General features: G+C 41.6%; 1 protein-coding gene across 3 annotated transcripts in view; it reads left to right on the top strand.

Moving 5' to 3' along the window:
- Nucleotides 1-6,776: 6,776 nt before the first annotated feature.
- The window catches only part of NDUFV1 (NADH:ubiquinone oxidoreductase core subunit V1), a 47,028-nt gene continuing 35,911 nt past the window's right edge, over nt 6,777-17,893 (top strand). Inside the window, exons 1-3 of one of the 3 annotated variants that reach the window (XM_085860181.1) lie at nt 6,835-6,912; nt 11,404-11,491; nt 13,742-13,899. In XM_085860181.1, the coding sequence (XP_085716307.1) occupies nt 13,786-13,899 (114 nt within the window). In that variant the 5' untranslated portion in view covers nt 6,835-6,912; nt 11,404-11,491; nt 13,742-13,785. Of the gene's footprint in view, nt 6,913-10,469; nt 10,558-11,403; nt 11,492-13,741; nt 13,900-17,893 lie in introns of all 3 variants that reach the window. The other 2 variants (XM_085860182.1, XM_085860180.1) reach the window with 2 other exon arrangements.

The raw sequence follows: 17,893 nt of genomic DNA, 5'->3' as shown, positions 1-17,893 counted from the left end.
GATACTCCTCCACCTCCCTCTGTCCTCAGCCAACTGTCTCCACTCTCCAACCATCCCCTCCTTACAGATCTCCCTCCTCACACAATCCTCCCATCTGAACTGTGGTCTACCTCTTTGCCTCCGACCTTGCTCCTTCAACCGAACCGCTGTCTTTGCCATTCTCACGAACCCCCCAGCCGCAGACACAAAGTGTCCAGCCCATCTCAGCCTGGATGTCACCAATCTCCCCACCAAACTCATCTGTACATCAATCTCCTCCCTCAGTTCATCCATCCTCCTTCTATCCACCATCTTCACTTCCTCAATTCTCCTCAAAACATTGCTCTCTCAAACCTGCTACCTCTGTTGTTGTCTCTTTCAGTGCCACCATCTCGAGGTCGTAAACGTGGTCTTCAAAGAGCTGTGAATTTCAAGTCACATTTGCAAAAAAACACAACTTGGGTGTCCAGTCAGCCGGACAACAAAAATAAAAAAAAATAAAAATAAATGGTGTCAATTTTTTAAATCTCGTCGCAACTCTGCGGCTGCATCACGCAACGGGTTGAAAAGGAAACCCGCATTCGAATCCAACGAACCCGTTTTCTGTCGTCTTCAACTTGCAAAGCATGGAAAGACATACTATCATGGATCGGCTCACGACGCTCACCTCACCACAAATTGCAACAGAGGAACATGCTTGTGTGAATAGCGGATTACTGCACGTGATGACAATGCATTGTCATGATAAATTTAAAATAAAATTAAATCCCCCTCACTGCCACGTTTATCAAAAACACCTCACCACCATGTTATTACAAACCCCTCACCACCATGTTATTAAAAACACCTCACCACCATGGTATTAAAAACACCTCACCACCATGTTATTAAAAACACCTCACCACCATGTTATTAAAAACACCTCACCACCATGTTATTAAAAACACCTCAGTGCCAAGATAATAAAAACACATCATCGCCAAGATATTTAAAACACCTCACCACCATGTTATTAAAAACACCTCACCACAGTGTTATTAAAAACACCTCACCACCATGTTAGTAAAAAGACCTCACCACCATGTTATTAAAAAGACCTCACCACCATGTTATTAAAAACACCTCACCACCATGTTATTAAAAACACCTCAGTGCCAAGATAATATAAACACGTCATCGCAAAGACATTAAAAACACCTCACCACCATGTTATTAAAATCACCTCACCACCATGTTATTAAAAACACCTCAGTGCCAAGATAATAAAAACACATCATCGCCAGGATATTTAAAACACCTCACCACCATGTTTTTAAAAACACCTCACTACCATGTTATTAAAAACACCTCAGTGCCAAGATAATATAAACACGTCATCGCCAAGACATTAAAAACACCTCACCACCATGTGATTAAAATCACCTCACCACCATGTTATTAAATTCACCTCACCACCATGTTATTAAAAACACCTCAGTGCCAAGATAATAAAAACACATCATCGCCAAGATATTTAAAACACCTCACCACCATGTTATTAAAAACACCTTACCACCATGTCATTACAAACACCTCACCACCATGTTATTAAAAACACCTCACCACCATGTTATTACAAACACCTCACCACCATGTTATTAAAAACACCTCACCACCATGTTATTAAAAACACCTCAGTGCCAAGATAATAAAAACACGGCATCGCCAAGATGTTAAAAACTCCTCACCACCAAGTTATTAAAAACACCTCACCACCATGTTATTAAAATCACCTCACCACCATGTTATTAAAAACACCTCAGTGCCAAGATAATAAAAACGCATCATCGCCAAGATATTTAAAACACCTCACCACCATGTTATTAAAAACACCTCACCACCATGTTATTAAAAACACCTCAGTGCGAAGATAATATAAACACGTCATCGCCAAGACATTAAAAACACCTCACCACCATGTTATTAAAATCACCTCACCACCATGTTATTAAAATCACCTCACCACCATGTTATTAAAAACACCTCAGTGCCAAGATAATAAAAACACATCATCGCCAAGATGTTAAAAACTCCTCACCACCAAGTTATTAAAAACACCTCACCACCATGTTATTAAAAACACTTCACCACCATGTTATTAAAAACACCTCGCCACCATGTTATTAAAAACACCTCACCACCAAGATATTAAAAACACCTCACCACCATGTTATTAAAAACACCTCAGTGCCAAGATAATAAAAACACGTCATCGCCAAGATGTTAAAAACTCCTCACCACCAAGTTATTAAAAACACCTCACCACCATGTTATTAAAAACACCTCACCACCATGTTATTAAAAATACCTCCACCAAGATATTAAAAACTCCTCTCCACCAAGGTTTTAAAAACACATCACTGCCAAAATATTAAAAACACCTCTCCACCAAGATATTTAAAACACCTCACCACCATCTTATTAAAACACTTCACTGCCAAGATATTAAAAAACACCTCACCAACATATTATTAAAAACACCTCACCACCAAGAAATTAAAAACACCTCCCTGCCAACATGTTAAAAACACCTCACTGCCAAGATATTAAACCACCTCACCACCATGTTATTAAAAAGACCTCACCACCATGTTATTAAAAAGACCTCACCACCATGTTATTAAAAACACTTCACCACCATGTTATTAAAAACACCTCACCACCATGTTATTAAAAACACCTCACCGCCAAGATATTAAAAACACCTCACCACCATGTTATTAAAAACACCTCAGTGCCAAGATAATAAAAACACGGCATCGCCAAGATGTTAAAAACTCCTCACCACCAAGTTATTAAAAACACCTCACCACCATGTTATTAAAAACACTTCACCACCATGTTATTAAAAACACCTCACCACCATGTTATTAAAAACACCTCACCGCCAAGATATTAAAAACACCTCACCACCATGTTATTAAAAACACCTCAGTGCCAAGATAATAAAAACACGTCATCGCCAAGATGTGAAAAAACTCCTCACCACCAAGTTATTAAAAACACCTCACCACCATGTTATTAAAAACACTTCACCACCATGTTATTAAAAACACCTCACCACCATGTTATTAAAAACACCTCCACCAAGATATTAAAAACTCCTCTCCACCAAGGTTTTAAAAACACATCACTGCCAAAATATTAAAAACACCTCTCCTCCAAGATATTTAAAACACCTCACCACCATCTTATTAAAACACTTCACTGCCTAGATATTAAAAACACCTCACCAACATATTATTAAAAACACCTCACCACCAAGATATTAAAAACACCTCCCCGCCAACATGTTAAAAACACCTCACTGCCAAGATATTAAACCACCTCACCACCATGTTATTAAAAAGACCTCACCACCATGTTATTAAAAAGACCTCACCACCATGTTATTAAAAACAACTCACCACCATGTTATTAAAAACACCTCAGTGCCAAGATAATATAAACACGTCATCGCCAAGACATTAAAAACACCTCACCACCATGTTATTAAAACACCTCACCACCATGTTTTTAAAAACACCTCACCACCATGTTATTAAAAACACCTTACCACCATGTTATTACAAACACCTCACCACCATGTTATTACAAACTCCTCACCACCATGTTATTAAAAACACCTCACCACCATGTTATTAAAAACACCTCAGTGCCAAGATAATAAAAACACGTCATCGCCAAGATGTTAAAAACTCCTCACCACCAAGTTATTAAAAACACCTCACCACCATGTTATTAAAAACACCTCACCGCAAAGATATTAAAAACACCTCACCACCATGTTATTAAAAACACCTCCACCAAGATATTAAAAACTCCTCTCCACCAAGGTTTTAAAAACACATCACTGCCAGAATATTAAAAACACCTCTCCACCAAGATATTTAAAACACCTCACCACCATCTTATTAAAACACATCACCGCCAACGTATTAAAAACACCTCAACGCCAAGATATTCATCAAAATAAAGACCAATTCCTGCAACGTAGTCCCACGAAAGAAGCCAGACATAATACCTGCACGCATCTGTGCACGCACACACACACGCGCGCACACACACACACACACACACACACACACACACACACACACACACACACACACACACACACACACACACACACACACACACACACACACACACACACACACACACACACACACACACACACTTACCCCCCCCCCCCAAAAAAAATCTCCATAATGGATGGACAGATCGAGGGGAAACTTCACACAAATGTTGCCAAAGCCTTCACGATACCACGATACCAGGGTATTCATGAATAATTTATGGATCACATGGTCTGGCAGCCTTATTGGATTGAGTGAAAAATCTTTTTAATAAACTTTCTCTTGAACCATTTTATCAGTCGGAGTGAAACTTCACAAGTATGATCTTGTGGTGATGGGAAATATATATATATATATATATATATATATATATATATATATATATATATATATATATATATATATATATATATATATAATATTTCAGCCTGATTGAAGAGATGGTCTGGCAGGCAGAGTTATTGAGTTTTTTGAATCTGGGATTGTTTTTGATGTCCTTTTTTGTTTTTTTTGCAATGAAGCTCACTTGGCTATGCCTGGATTGATTTGAGGGTAGAGGAGTACCAGCTGAAAGCTGAATCCTGTCCAGGTTCCTCCTGGTGACTCCATCTTTGCTTTTTTTCATGTTTGGGTTGACTCCCATGTGGGACTCGCTTGCTTGAGTTGACTTGCTTGTTTGATGACCCCAATGCAGGACTGCACTTATCAAGTGGCAGTTTTCGTTATGTCGATTATTACCCCGTACTCGCTGAGCGAGAAGCAGGGTTAAGCGATCAGTAGCGTACATAAGTATGTCATACGTCGTACGTGTCTGCATTTTGTTTAGAGCATATATCGAAAACCGTTTGGCGGAGGAAATTGAAACTTTACCACATGTTACATGACCATGTGATATAGTGGTCACTCTTTTGAGGTCAACATTGGCCAAATTTCTAAAATCCTCAATTTTCATCTGATTGACTAGAAATTTGAAGAGTATATATTCCAGGTCACTAAATTCAACCAGCCAATTATTTTTGAGGTCAACATCCACCAAAAGGTCAACAACCTAGGTGGTATTTCTAAAATCCTCAATTTTCATCCGATTGACTAGAAATCTGAAGAGTTTTTATATTTCAGGTCACTGAATTCAACCAGCCAATTATTTTTGAGGTCAACATAAGCCTTAAGAGGTCAACATCAGCCAAAATGTCAACATAGACCGAATTTCTAAAATTGTCAATTTTCCTTTGACTTGAAATTTGAACAGCATTTTCATATCAGGTCACTAAATTCAACCACCAACAATTTTTGAGGTCAACATCGGCCAAAAGGTTAACATAGTCCTGATTTGTAAAATTGTCAACTTTCATCAGATTGACTTGACATTTGAAGAGGATTTGTACATTTGGTCATTGAATTCAACTCCAAATTATTACCCTGTGCTCGCGAAGTGAAAAGTGGGGTTAAGCGATCGATCATGTACGTGTACCATAGGTAAGTGCGTATGTACAGTTTGAGTCTGCATTTTAAAGTTCATTTTCTCAACAACCGTTTGTCTGATTGACACAAAATTTTCCAAATAGGTGCACCTCCTCCTGTGTAATTTTTTTCTTAATTATGACGTCATATCTCACGTGGTACAGGCGCCATCTTGGAAAAACCAAAAACCTTTGAACCTCCATATCTCCGAAACCGCTCCATGGAAAAAATTTATACATGGCTCATTGTCAAGTACTCCCCACGGGGAATAAGTAGGCGACAGTAGGCGAGTCATCAGTAGGCGACATCAGTAGGCGAGTCATTATATCTGAAACATCAGTAGGCATCAGTAGGCGAGTCATTATATCTGAAACATGAAGAATAGCATTAAAGCTCGTACTTGCCTTATAGCTGCATGTAAAATAAGTTAAATATCAAAAAAATTTCAGTAAGCATGATGCCAGGTTTAGAAAATTTTGTGCGAGAAAAATCCAAATTCTGACCTATTTTCTCATTCATTTCGGAATCCAGTGGACCAATATTTACAAAAGTGATACTGACATGTGCCAAATTTTATACTGAACATATCTTGTTTTGAGTTGTGCATGCCTCAGATCAGCCATTGCAAAGTTATAATCAATTTTCAGAAATATGATCAAATGAGACAGCCATTTTCCAAGATGGCCGCCAAAAAGGTGTTCAGCGACTCTTTTGAGTTTTTTGAGTCCGTCATTTTTTTTTTTTATTGGTTACAGACATCAACCTAACTGGAAAATATGGTGGCTTTTAGTTCCCCTTTCTGATCATCAACTCTAAAATATCGACGGCTGGCTCATGATTCAAACCCCTGATCTTCCTGACTCAGAGTAAAAGATCTACAAACCATTACACCACTGAATGTGGTTGTGGACTTAATGAACGACAACACAAGGTCGATTTCTTTTTCAATGTTTTTGATTTATTTATTTTTTTTACTTTGGAAGCAGTGACGACGCGCTGAACCCCAAGTTCCACTACGTGAGACGATATATTTCGGACAACAAAAGGAGGGTTTAAATGACAATGTAGAATCTTGTTCTGTAGTGGCGGTGTAGCAGCGTTTTTTGCGTGGTGGTGTAACAGAAGGTCCCCTCAGAAACCGTACAGTTTCTCTCCTACATTATTCATCGATGTGGTATGATTTCACAAAGTTTCTCGAAGGGAAATATTATCTCATGTAAATCATTAGCTAAGGGAAATTATTTTGCAGCAAAACCTGACTGCAAGCGTCTTTCACCGGAAGTGTAAGTCGCTGCGTTCGCTTGGTGTTGTGTTTCCTCAGCGCAGGCCATGCACAGATTTCTCTTCACTTCAGGTGTTTTTTTTTTTTTTTTTTTTGAAAGGTTTATTATTATTTGACGCAAAGTAATCTCGTAGCTTAAGGTATTGATCTGGGCCTCGATGCCATTGTGATTGTTCCGTGTGTTTTTGAGCACCGTTGCTGTGACCTTGTGTTTATAAATGGATGCATTTTCACGGAGGACAGTGTGGATGGGTTAGGAATGTAAGAAGTGAGGTGATGAAACTCTCTGAACTCTCGTTCTTCGTTTGTGATGCTGATGCATGAGAATTGTGACGTCACACTTGGCTCCAAGACGCTGTGGAGGATTGTTGATCATCGGGGACATTTGTCCCCCTTTTCCACATTGGATTTATTACTTGGCTAAATTTCCCCCCCCCCCCAAGTATGTTGGTCTGTAGCGTTTGTCTGTTTGTCACACGATCTTTGGCCAGTTTTCAAGTAATCGTTCTGAAGTGTGTGTGTGTGTGTGTGTGTGTGTGTGTGTGTGTGTGTGTGTGTGTGTGTGTGTGTGTGTGTGTGTGTGTGTGTGTGTGTGTGTGTGTGTGTGTGTGTGTGTGTGTGTGTGTGTGTGTGTGTGTGTGAGACCAGCCAAGGACAGCAAAGCATGATTTTAGTGAAGATCCGGATCTGAGAAAAAAAATTTTTTATGTGATTCTTCACCGTTGAAAAATAGGGCCAAAAACGATATACATATATATATGTGTGTGTATATATATATATATATATATATATATATATATATATATATATATATATATATATATATATATATATATATCACGATATCTCAAGAAAGTTGTGGACGGATTTGGATTAAACTTGGTGGACAGGTTGGGTGTGTGGCAAGGACGAATTGATTCGATTTTTGTTAAGATGTGGATCTGAAACTTTTTTTTTTATAGTGATTCTTCACCATTGAGAGATCGGGCCAAAAACTATGGTATAGCGTGATATCTCAAAAAGTTGTGGACGGGTTATGACAAAACTAGGTGGATGAGTTGCTTAGGTGACAAGAACAAGCCGATTCGATTTTGATTTAGGTCCGGATTCAGATCCAACCTATCAGTGGCATACAAAATGTCAGCTGATCAGCCTGGTGGAGGTATGCACTCGACCGAGTGCCGTTCCGTTTCTCCAAGTGTCACTCTATGAGTGATTTTTCATTTAAAATCTTACTCATTTTTGTTGTCTTGGAGAAAAGCCAATGAGTGTCATTAAATAAAGCACACAAGGTGATTGGACATTCGAATGGAGAATTTGCCGTCATTGTCTCTCCCGACTTTCTCAAACTTCCTGTTCTGGGTTTGGAGCGTCGGCAGGTTCTCTCAGGGGTCTCTCCCGACTTTCTCAAAGTTAAGTTTCCGGTCGTTATCTGTCCCGTTTTAACTGTTTATTTTCTCACCGACATGTTACTGCGTGTTCCGAGTTCGGTTTTGTTTCAAAAATCGTGCTATTTTGTGAGTTTTTGTCAATCTTGTCTTACTGGGTCCCTTGAGGGGCCTACTCATCCTTCCCCTCAAGGTGTACGATCGTTTTTATTTGTATTCTCTCCCTCCTACCTTCAATTCCTATTTTCCCCACTTTCCCAACACCCCCATCCCTCCCAACTAAACACTCTGTTTCTTGTCTTGCATTTAAATGAAAAAAAAACTACCTTCCTCCCGGCATATCCACGAATTCTGATCCCTCTTCTTATTCTTCTTCTTCCTCCTTCTGCCAGCACACCATCTTTCTTCTATTTGAGCTGACCCACTCTCTCCATTACGTTCACGATTTCTTCCTACAACCTACCATTCCCGAATCTTACCTAATTTTCCTTGTATCCTTTCTGTATATACACCTCCTGTAACCACGTGTCTCTCTCTACCCTCTTACTGATACTTTTCATCGATCCATCAGCTTCGCTCTGCGTTTGCAGTTCCAAATTCACCATACACCTTCACGATTTTACTTCAACCTTCCCTTTTCTGAATGTTACGCAATAAAAAAAAAATCCACTTTTGACGAAACGCCTCCCGTAGCCACGTGCTTCTCCCGTAACCACATGATCTGTTTCCTCCCTCTGCGTTTACCGATTCAAATTCACCATTCACCTCAATTTTTTCTACAACCTTTCCATTACCTAATCTGATGAAAACTCTCTCTCAAAAAAAAAAAACAATAATAATAATCACGATCTCTTATAATGCTTCATATTCCTCTTTCACACGTGTGGTTCTCTTCACTGTACCACAATTCACTACTCTTCTGCTATTTCAACAGACTGCTCTAAATTCGACCTTTCTTTCATACCTTACCGAAGAAATCCAACTGTTACAGCGTTTCTTCTCTTCATTCTCTGAATTCGCCTTTATTGCATCCATCAAGAAACGTCCTCAATTGCATTTCTGACCTAAGAATTAAAAAAAAAACCGTTTGCAATGAATGTTTGCTTTCCATCAACCATTCTTTTTTTCCAACTTCAGTGCCAACTCATCTCGCTCTCTCGCTCTCTCGCTCTCTCGCTCTCTCGCTCTCTCGCTCTCTCGCTCTCTCGCTCTCTCGCTCTCTCGCTCTCTCGCTCTCTCGCTCTCTCGCTCTCTCGCTCTCTCACTCTCTCACTCTCTCACTCTTCTCCCTCCAAGCTTCCCTCTTACCTTTCTCCCTCAACTCTCCCCACACACCCTTCTCCCACCATTCACCCTTCTCAAAGTTGCCCCCCCCTGACATCCACAAAGCTGCCTCCTTCCCCTGCCCTCTCACCTCCATCTCATCACTCTACCTCCTCAAATCCTCAACTGCCTTCCTCCTCCTCTTCTGAACCCCTTCTCCCCCAGCACCACAGAGCCTTTTCTCCTCCTCATCCGGCCCCCTCCCCTAGCCATTCTGCAACCCCCCCGCACTCTTTCAACAACTCTTCTGACTTCCCCCCCTCCTCCATTGTCCTATCCTCCCCATCCCCTGCACCCAAAGCCTCCTCCCCTCCCTCTTCATTAACAGTGTCGACCTCAAATATCCAGGGCCTTCGCTCAAACCTTACAGATCTTTCCATACAGGTTGCCACTGACAGAATCCCTCACCTGCTCACACTCCCATAGTCGAGGCTGGTTGATCATCATTCATTCATCCCCTCATTCTCCTAATTGTGTGTGTGTGTGTGTGTGTGTGTGTGTGTGTGTGTGTGTGTGTGTGTGTGTGTGTGTGTGTGTGTGTGTGTGTGTGTGTGTGTGTGTGTGTGTGTGTGTGTGTGTGTGTGTGTGTGTGTGTGTGTGTGTGTGTGTGTGTGTTACTAAATCTAAAGATTTCATAAGTATATTGATGCCTTCTGTTTCTGTTTGTTTGTTTGTTACTTATAAAATCTAAAGATTTCGTAAGTATATCGATGCCTTCCGTTTCTGTTTGTTTGTTTGTTTGTTTGTTTGTTTGTTTGTAGGCACGATAACTCGAGAACGGAAGAAGCTACCAATGTCAAATTACACCACGTGATTCAGGAGAGTGATGGCTAGCGCTGATTAGATTTTGATCAAAATCAGTCAAAGGTCAAGGTCACAGTGAGGTCAAACATTCGATTTTTTGATCGTTTGGTACAGAATCATTGTAGAAACTTCTGGTTTGCGTCGCTACCTTCTCGAGAGACAGCTTTTATTCGACAAGGTCAGAGGTCAAGTTGACGATTTCGTAAGTACCAGTCTATGACTGCTTGTTTGTTTGTTTGTTTGTGAACAGTATTACGGAAAACTCCTCGACGGATTTCGACGAAACTTGGTGGCGGGGTTAGGTATGGTCCAAGGAGCATGCCATTAGATTTTGGACTTGGTACCCCCCCCCCAAAAAAAAATTGTTTGAGAAATTTTTTTTTGCATTTCTACATGTTTTAAGTGATTTCCAACCCCCCTCCTCAAAAAAAAATTGTTGGAGAAATAATTTTTTTTCATTTCTACATGTTTTAAGTGATTTCCAACCCCCCCCCCCCCAAAAAAATTGTTAGAGAAATTTTTTTTTTTGCATTTCTCCATGTTTTAAGTGATTTCCAACCCACCCCAAAAAAAAAATTTAGAGAAAAAAAAATTTTTTTTTTGCAATTCTACATGTTTTAAGTGATTTCCAACCCCTACCCCCCCAAAAAAAATTGTTGGAGAAAAGAACTATAACTGTCAGCACTGTTGACATATTTAATGAATAAGATATAAGGTTCACTTGAGTGACCCAGCAGTATTGGCGGCGGAGGTTTTGCACTATCCCGAGTGCTCCCCCTCTAGTGTGTGTGTGTGTGTGTGTGTGTGTGTGTGTGTGTGTGTGTGTGTGTGTGTGTGTGTGTGTGTGTGTGTGTGTGTGTGTGTGTGTGTGTGTGTGTGTGTGTGTGTGTAGGCATGATAACTCGAGAATGGAAGAAGCTACCAATGTCAAATTACACTACTTGATTCAGGAGGGTGATGGCTAGCGCTGATTAGGTTTTGGTCAAAATCGGTCAAAGGTCAAGGTCACAGTGAGGTCAAACATTCGATTTTTGATGGTTTGGTACAGAATCATCGTAGAAACTTCTAGTTTGCATCGCTACCTTCTCTGGAGACGGCTTTTATTAGACAAGGTCAGAGGTCAAGTTGACGATTTTGTAAGTACCAGTCTATGACTGCTTGTTTTTGTTTTTTTTTTCAACTAAAATGGCCGCCAGTCGGAAATCTTTGATCACATTGCAAAACAAAATGATGTGCATATGTATACCATTATGTGTTGGCTTTGTGCCAAGCCAAGTGCGAATAAAATCGGTCCATACATGTCCGAGATATGGTTTCGGACGCACGCACGCACGGGCACGAAAATCGAGACGAAATCCATGAGCCCCCGTTTCAGACCAAGTCCAACAGGGGCTATAAAAAGGATGCAACTTCTGCAAGGATGCAACCAAGCAGGCACAGGCTGCATACGACTAAATAAATAAATAAATAAAAGCTCAAAGTGGACATCAAGTGAACTGAGCTGTTATTCCATTTCCTGATTGTAGAGGGCGTTGCTAGTCTGTGGTGATGGTTATGTGTTGTCATTCAAAAAGTGACTTTTTTGTAACTTTGATGGTGGTTGACTGAAGAAGCCTGTTGGTTGAAGTCACAGTTGTGGTTCAGATTGGGTACTTGGTGGTTTACCTGATGATGGTAACAACTTCAATTATTGCTCATAATGAAACTCATGATTTGGTTCTTGGCTTGGAAAAGCTGTTATTGGATGTGGTTGTTCTTATCCGCAACCACAGTTGTTGTTGGAGTTTTTTTTTTTTTTCAACTGTTATTGTGAATTAAGATTGGTGTGGTCTCATATTTCTCTGTTTTTTTTGGTGTTTATTGTTACCTCTGCCACCAAAGGTGAAGGAAGTTATGTTTTCACCCCTTTCTGTCTGTTTGCTTGTTGTTTAATTGCCGGGATCCTTCGGATTTCAGCAATTATGTTGGTCAGTTTTGTGTCATTCTGTGTGTCTGTCTGTTTGTTTGTGTGTTTGTTTACCCTGAAGCAGCCACACCGTTTCAGCGATCATGACCAAACTGGGTACAGACGTCGGCCATAGTCCAACTTAGACACTTGTCGTTTTTGGTGAATCTAGCTCAAAGGTCAAGGTCACTGAAAAACCGAAATTCTTATTTTCGCAATAACGTCTGCTAAAATGGTCGTATCGACTTCAAACCAAATCCAAAATGTGCATCTTCCAATACTGCATCCAACCATATGCCTCATTGGGGTGTCACACCAACACCCTTCTTAGCGGTCGGGGATCGAATGTCAGGGGATAAAAACGCCATTTCGAGTCTGATTGACTTCCAAGTTATGATCGTGACCAAACTAAGTGCTATAACTCATTAAAGGCCCTGTCACACCTTGACGATTTAGTCAGCGTATGCCGACGTATGAAAAATTTGTCTAAAACGCTGGCACACCTCGAATATGTATGGGTAAGTTTTGTATACGTTAAGAGCACGCTGGCATACGTTGTAGTACGCCGAGCTGTTGGACAAATTTTCCATGCTTGAAATTTTTTGACGTATGCCAGCGTATGACTCACATGTTCAGCATACGCTGGCCATAAGTTGAAGGCATGTTACGCGATCGTTGACACACGTCGGACTCACGTTACTTGTAAGTTACCCATAAGTCGAAACACGTCGAGGTAATGTTTAGCGTCAGTGTTCCAGACTCCCTGGTTTTTATTTATTTATTTATTTTTTCTTCGGTATGACGGTCATGTTGACACTTCGATTTGTAGTGATGTTGACACTTCGATTTCTATATATATATATATATATATATATATATATATATATATATATATATATATATATATATATATATATATATATATATATATATATATATATATATCACGATATCTCAAAAATGTAATGGGCTTGATATGTTCTCGAAGATCAAGCATTACGTGGTGAAGGTGTGTGCTCTACCGAGTGCCCTTCTAGTTTTAGATGTGTTTGGTTTATTATTTGAGCTACAAAGCCAGATCATGTCGTGAACATCTTGAGGTGTTGTTGCATTTAGGTTTTATCTTGCATGGTTTTGTGCTTCTTGCATTTGCTTGGGTGTGGCATAACAAAAACGAGTTTTTGCTTTGAAGTTTTTCATTTTGATATATGACAGATGTCTTGTTTGCTTGATTCTCTGTTAAGATTTGAGTCCAGTAGGTCCCCAGTTTTCAGAGTTTGTAATTATAACTATCTCAATTTTTCAACATTGTGTTTGTTTGGTTTTACCATCTGGGTAAATCTCACAATGCTGAAATTGCTGGGCTCATTGTAGCCTTCCACAATTAATTTTTTTCATTTTCTCTCTCCATGTGCATATCTCTCACGTGGCGACACTGCAGTGGTTTGAACCAACGTCAACACTCTGAGGAGGTTTGACCACACGATGGCACTGCTGCTGGGACGTTTGCACTTTGGGTCACTCCTGCCATCTCGATCCACAAGGCCTCTAGTTCCTGCAGTGTGCTGGGGTGTCCGGCATGCTGCCAGCACAACACAAGTCAGTTGGGGATTGTACCTGGTTTTGATTTAATGGCTGATGCATTGAGTGTGTCAAATTGCTTTCCTGTTTGTTTGACTTTGTGTAAAGAGGGAAGTGATTGAGAGATCTGATCAATTGGATTGGTTCCAAAATTGATTGATGTGATCTGAACTTAAAATTGATGGTTGACGTGAATCAAAGTGCTTGCAGGCCCTGCTTTTTCATTTTAATGTGAGATTGAAATGGTGAATCCACATTTCATTCTCACTTAGGACAAGGAAGAGGTTGAAATGTGGGTTCACCATGTTTGGATTTATTTTTCAACATTTTTCTGGATGGATCTCTCCATCAATTGATTGATGATCATACCTTTTGCTTGGGGGGGGGGGGTTCTGTTTTTTTTTTTCAACCAACAATAGGGTTGAGGGATGGGAAGTAGGGACACTTGGAGTTAGAATGAGAAATTGAGGGGGATGAGGAGGACACATGGTGAGCAATCTGGATACAAGCTCAAGCACAGAAAGAAGAGGAAGAAAAAAACCAGGGATGATCAAGAAATCGCACCAAAAAAATGATGATGACAAGGAGTGTGGGGGGGGGGAGGTACACACAATAACCAGGAAAGAATGGGTGGGCTTGGAGAGGGTTGATGAGGACCATGGATAGATGACCATGAATTCACGATGACATGCTATGGCAAATCCCCATGCTTCACACCTAAAGCAAAGTTGAAAGATCCAGCCTCATCCAAACCCTCCTCGCCCCTCACCCCCGCTCATATGGCACAGCATTTCTCCATGCATTTAACAAGTATTATAATCTCCCATCCCATATAGCCTGGTGTTGGCGCAGTGGTTAGGGCAGCGGCTTGGGATCCAAAAGGTCCTGAGTTCAAGCCCCGTTGGGCCACTGAATTAATACACCATGGGGTTGACTCAGCCTGTCATCCTTCCGAGGTCGACGAAATGAGTACCAGTGTACTGGGCCGGTGTATACCCCGGTTAAAATAGGTGTACCATATCCCTGTGTCGTACGAGGCGACCAGGGTTGCGTCAGGAAGGGCATCCGGCGTAAAACATGTGCCAAACCACTATGCGGATCATACGGATGATCCGCTGTGGCGACCCCAAACGGGAGCAGCCGAAAGAAGAAGAAGAAGAGAATCTCTCATCCCATGATCTTTATCGTCGTCTGTCAAAATTGTGAATATGGACTCAGAAAATGTAATCACACCCATACCACCCCCTCAAAATTGAATGTCCACCCTTTCTGCTTCCATCCTCACCCCACCCTCTCGATGCTTTCCCCTCACCCCACCTCAAAATGCTTCCCCCGCACTCTACACACTCAAGTCTTCCCCCTCACACCACTCCCCCAAAGCCTCACCTTGCCTATGCAACCCCCCCCCAATCCTGCACCATCCCAATGCCTCCTCTCCCTCATCTCTAACTGTGTTGGTACCTTACTAGACAGGGCACTTCAGAAAAGGACTTTTGTGACTCCATGGGACTGACTTGATCTGTGAACTTTCCAACCTGGATTTCTCCAAATGGCAAATCCTCCTTTCTGAACTTGATGATGACTAACTTTCCTTCAAATGTCTCCTATTCTGCCTCTGCTCCAGTTTGTTCATCTGATCATGTGCTTGTGAAAGTGAACATCTCTCGGGCTATTCTCAGAGGTCTGGCATCACTCAAGCAGATTGGCAGGGACTGCAAGCAGCCATCTCATCTCTCTTCAGAACTGGTCTCCCACATTTACCACCCCTGATGTTAACTCAGCCTGAGAATTCTTCCACATAAACCTGCTCTCTCTCTCATGCACAGATTCATCCCATCGAGTCTTCAATTATTTATCCAACCCTTTTTCCTGCCGATGGTACTCTGAATCATGTGATGAGGCAGTTGCTCTGAAACAACTTGCCTTCTCTTACAATAAGGAAAATCCGACGGAAGGAAATCTCAGTACTTTCCAAAAACTCCGCAACAAGTGTGTGTCCACTCTCAGGAGAGGCAGAAAAAACATCTGTCCAACCTCAAGAGTGAACTTTCCAACTTTTCTCCCTCTAAAACCTGGTGGGACCTCGTTAAGTCTCTCTCTGGAGTATGCTCCCCTTCCATTCCTTCCCTCTCTTCAAATGGCACCACAGCTGACTCCACTCATGAGAAGGCAGAATGCCTCAATTCTGTGTTTGCTTCAAAATCTTGTCCCCAATCCCTCACTCTCAGTACCCATCCTTCCCTGTCGTACCTACTTGCTCTTGGACTCTGTCTTTTGCATTTGAGAAGGTGGAGAAGGTTCTTTCATCCCTTGACTCTGACTCTGCTGCTGGACCGAACGGCATCAGCTCACATGTCCTAGAATACTTGCTCTGCTGCTCTTGCACATCCTCTCTCTGCCCTTTTCACCCTAACATTTGCACCCGGTCATCTTCCATCTGCTTGGAAATTCACCATCACTGCACTCCATAAAAACGTGCAAAAACGGATCCCCTCAACTACAGACCAATTAGCTTACTTCTAATCATCAGCAAGGTCATGGAATCAATCATCACAATTGATATGAAAACCTTCCTTTTCTCCAAAAACCTCACCTCCGATCACCAATTTGGTTCAGACCAGGTCACTCCACCTTGGACATGCCGCTTCTACTCAACCAACAATGCATCAACCCCCTCAATGTCAGGCATGAGTTCAGGGCCATCTCTCTGGACATCTCATTCTTTTGATGTGTTCTAGCATCCTGCCAAACTCTCCAAACTGTCTGCCTTCGGCATCCAAGGCCAACTCCACACATGGATTTCTGACTTTCGCCACTCTTGTAGTCAACATGCGGCACTCAATGGAATCCTTTCATCTCCTCTTTGTGTTAAGGCTGGAGTGTCCCAAGGCAATGTTCAATTCCCATTCCTGATCTTCACCAGTGATCTCTCTGGAAAATCCTCTTTATGTATTTTCTGATCTCTCTCTTCTCATCCTTCAGACAGGTAGGCTACAGCCTCTTCCCTTTCTTTAGACTTTGATAAAATCACAAGATGGTCAAACACTTGGAATATGTCTTTCAATCCTGACATATCTTACTCTCATGATCCATCCATCCATTGGGACCGTACTCTATATATAGTGTCGGTGCTGTCAAAGCAGTCTCCTCGGCAATTGGACATAACCCTGGATAGGTCGCCACTCCAACGCAGGATACTCAAATGGCTCAATCATCCCAGTGGTACTCATTTTGTTGACCTCAGAAGATGACAGGCAGAGTTAACCCCACCTGATATTAATTCAACAGCCGAGCAGGATTTGAACTCGGGGACCCTACGATCCCAATCCCACCACCTTAACCATTAAGCCAACACCAGGCATACTCTCACTATCTCTCTCCGAAAGGATTGTCTGGCAACCCCTCTCCCCCCATCTATTTTCTGAGCAATCCTTCTGGAGGTTGTCATTCGAAATTCTGGGTTTCACTATCAGCCACAACCTTTCTTGGGCAAACATGTTGGCCTCCAAAGCCTCCTGCCAACATGGCATCCTCCATTAAACAAAGTCCTTCCTTGGCACATCTGAACTCCGATTCACCGACAAGGCCTTAATTTACAGCTTGATGGAGTAATGCTTTCCCATCTGGACTGGCTCCCCTGCCTCACATCTTGCTCAGCTTGACGCTGCAGAAACAAAGGCCTTCAAGATCATTGGAATCTTCCATGATGCAGCTGAGTATATGGGTACATCACTTTGCCATCGCAGACAGGTCATTGGTCTCTGTCTTCTTCCACATCCTTTCTAGTCTTGCACCCTATGCTTTTTCCGTGCTTTGTCCCCCGCCCCCCTCCCCCAGGTTTTCTGCAGGGGCCATACGCTCCACCAGCAACCCTCTTCTGGTAAAAACTACCTACATCCAGGATCACTGCTCACCTCCACTCATTTGTTCCTTCCCACCTGTAGAATCAACTTCCCCATCCTCTTCTATCTCATTCTCCCCTCCAGGTCTTCAAGACAGCCATAGACCACAA

The sequence above is a fragment of the Eptatretus burgeri genome, chromosome 16, assembly GCF_056783735.1.
Source record: "Eptatretus burgeri isolate ZD-2024b chromosome 16, Ebu_testis_v1, whole genome shotgun sequence".
Classification (NCBI taxonomy): Eukaryota; Metazoa; Chordata; class Myxini; order Myxiniformes; family Myxinidae; genus Eptatretus; species Eptatretus burgeri.
The sequence above is the reverse complement of the archived record's forward strand: the minus strand, read 5'-3'. Positions and strand labels throughout refer to the sequence as shown.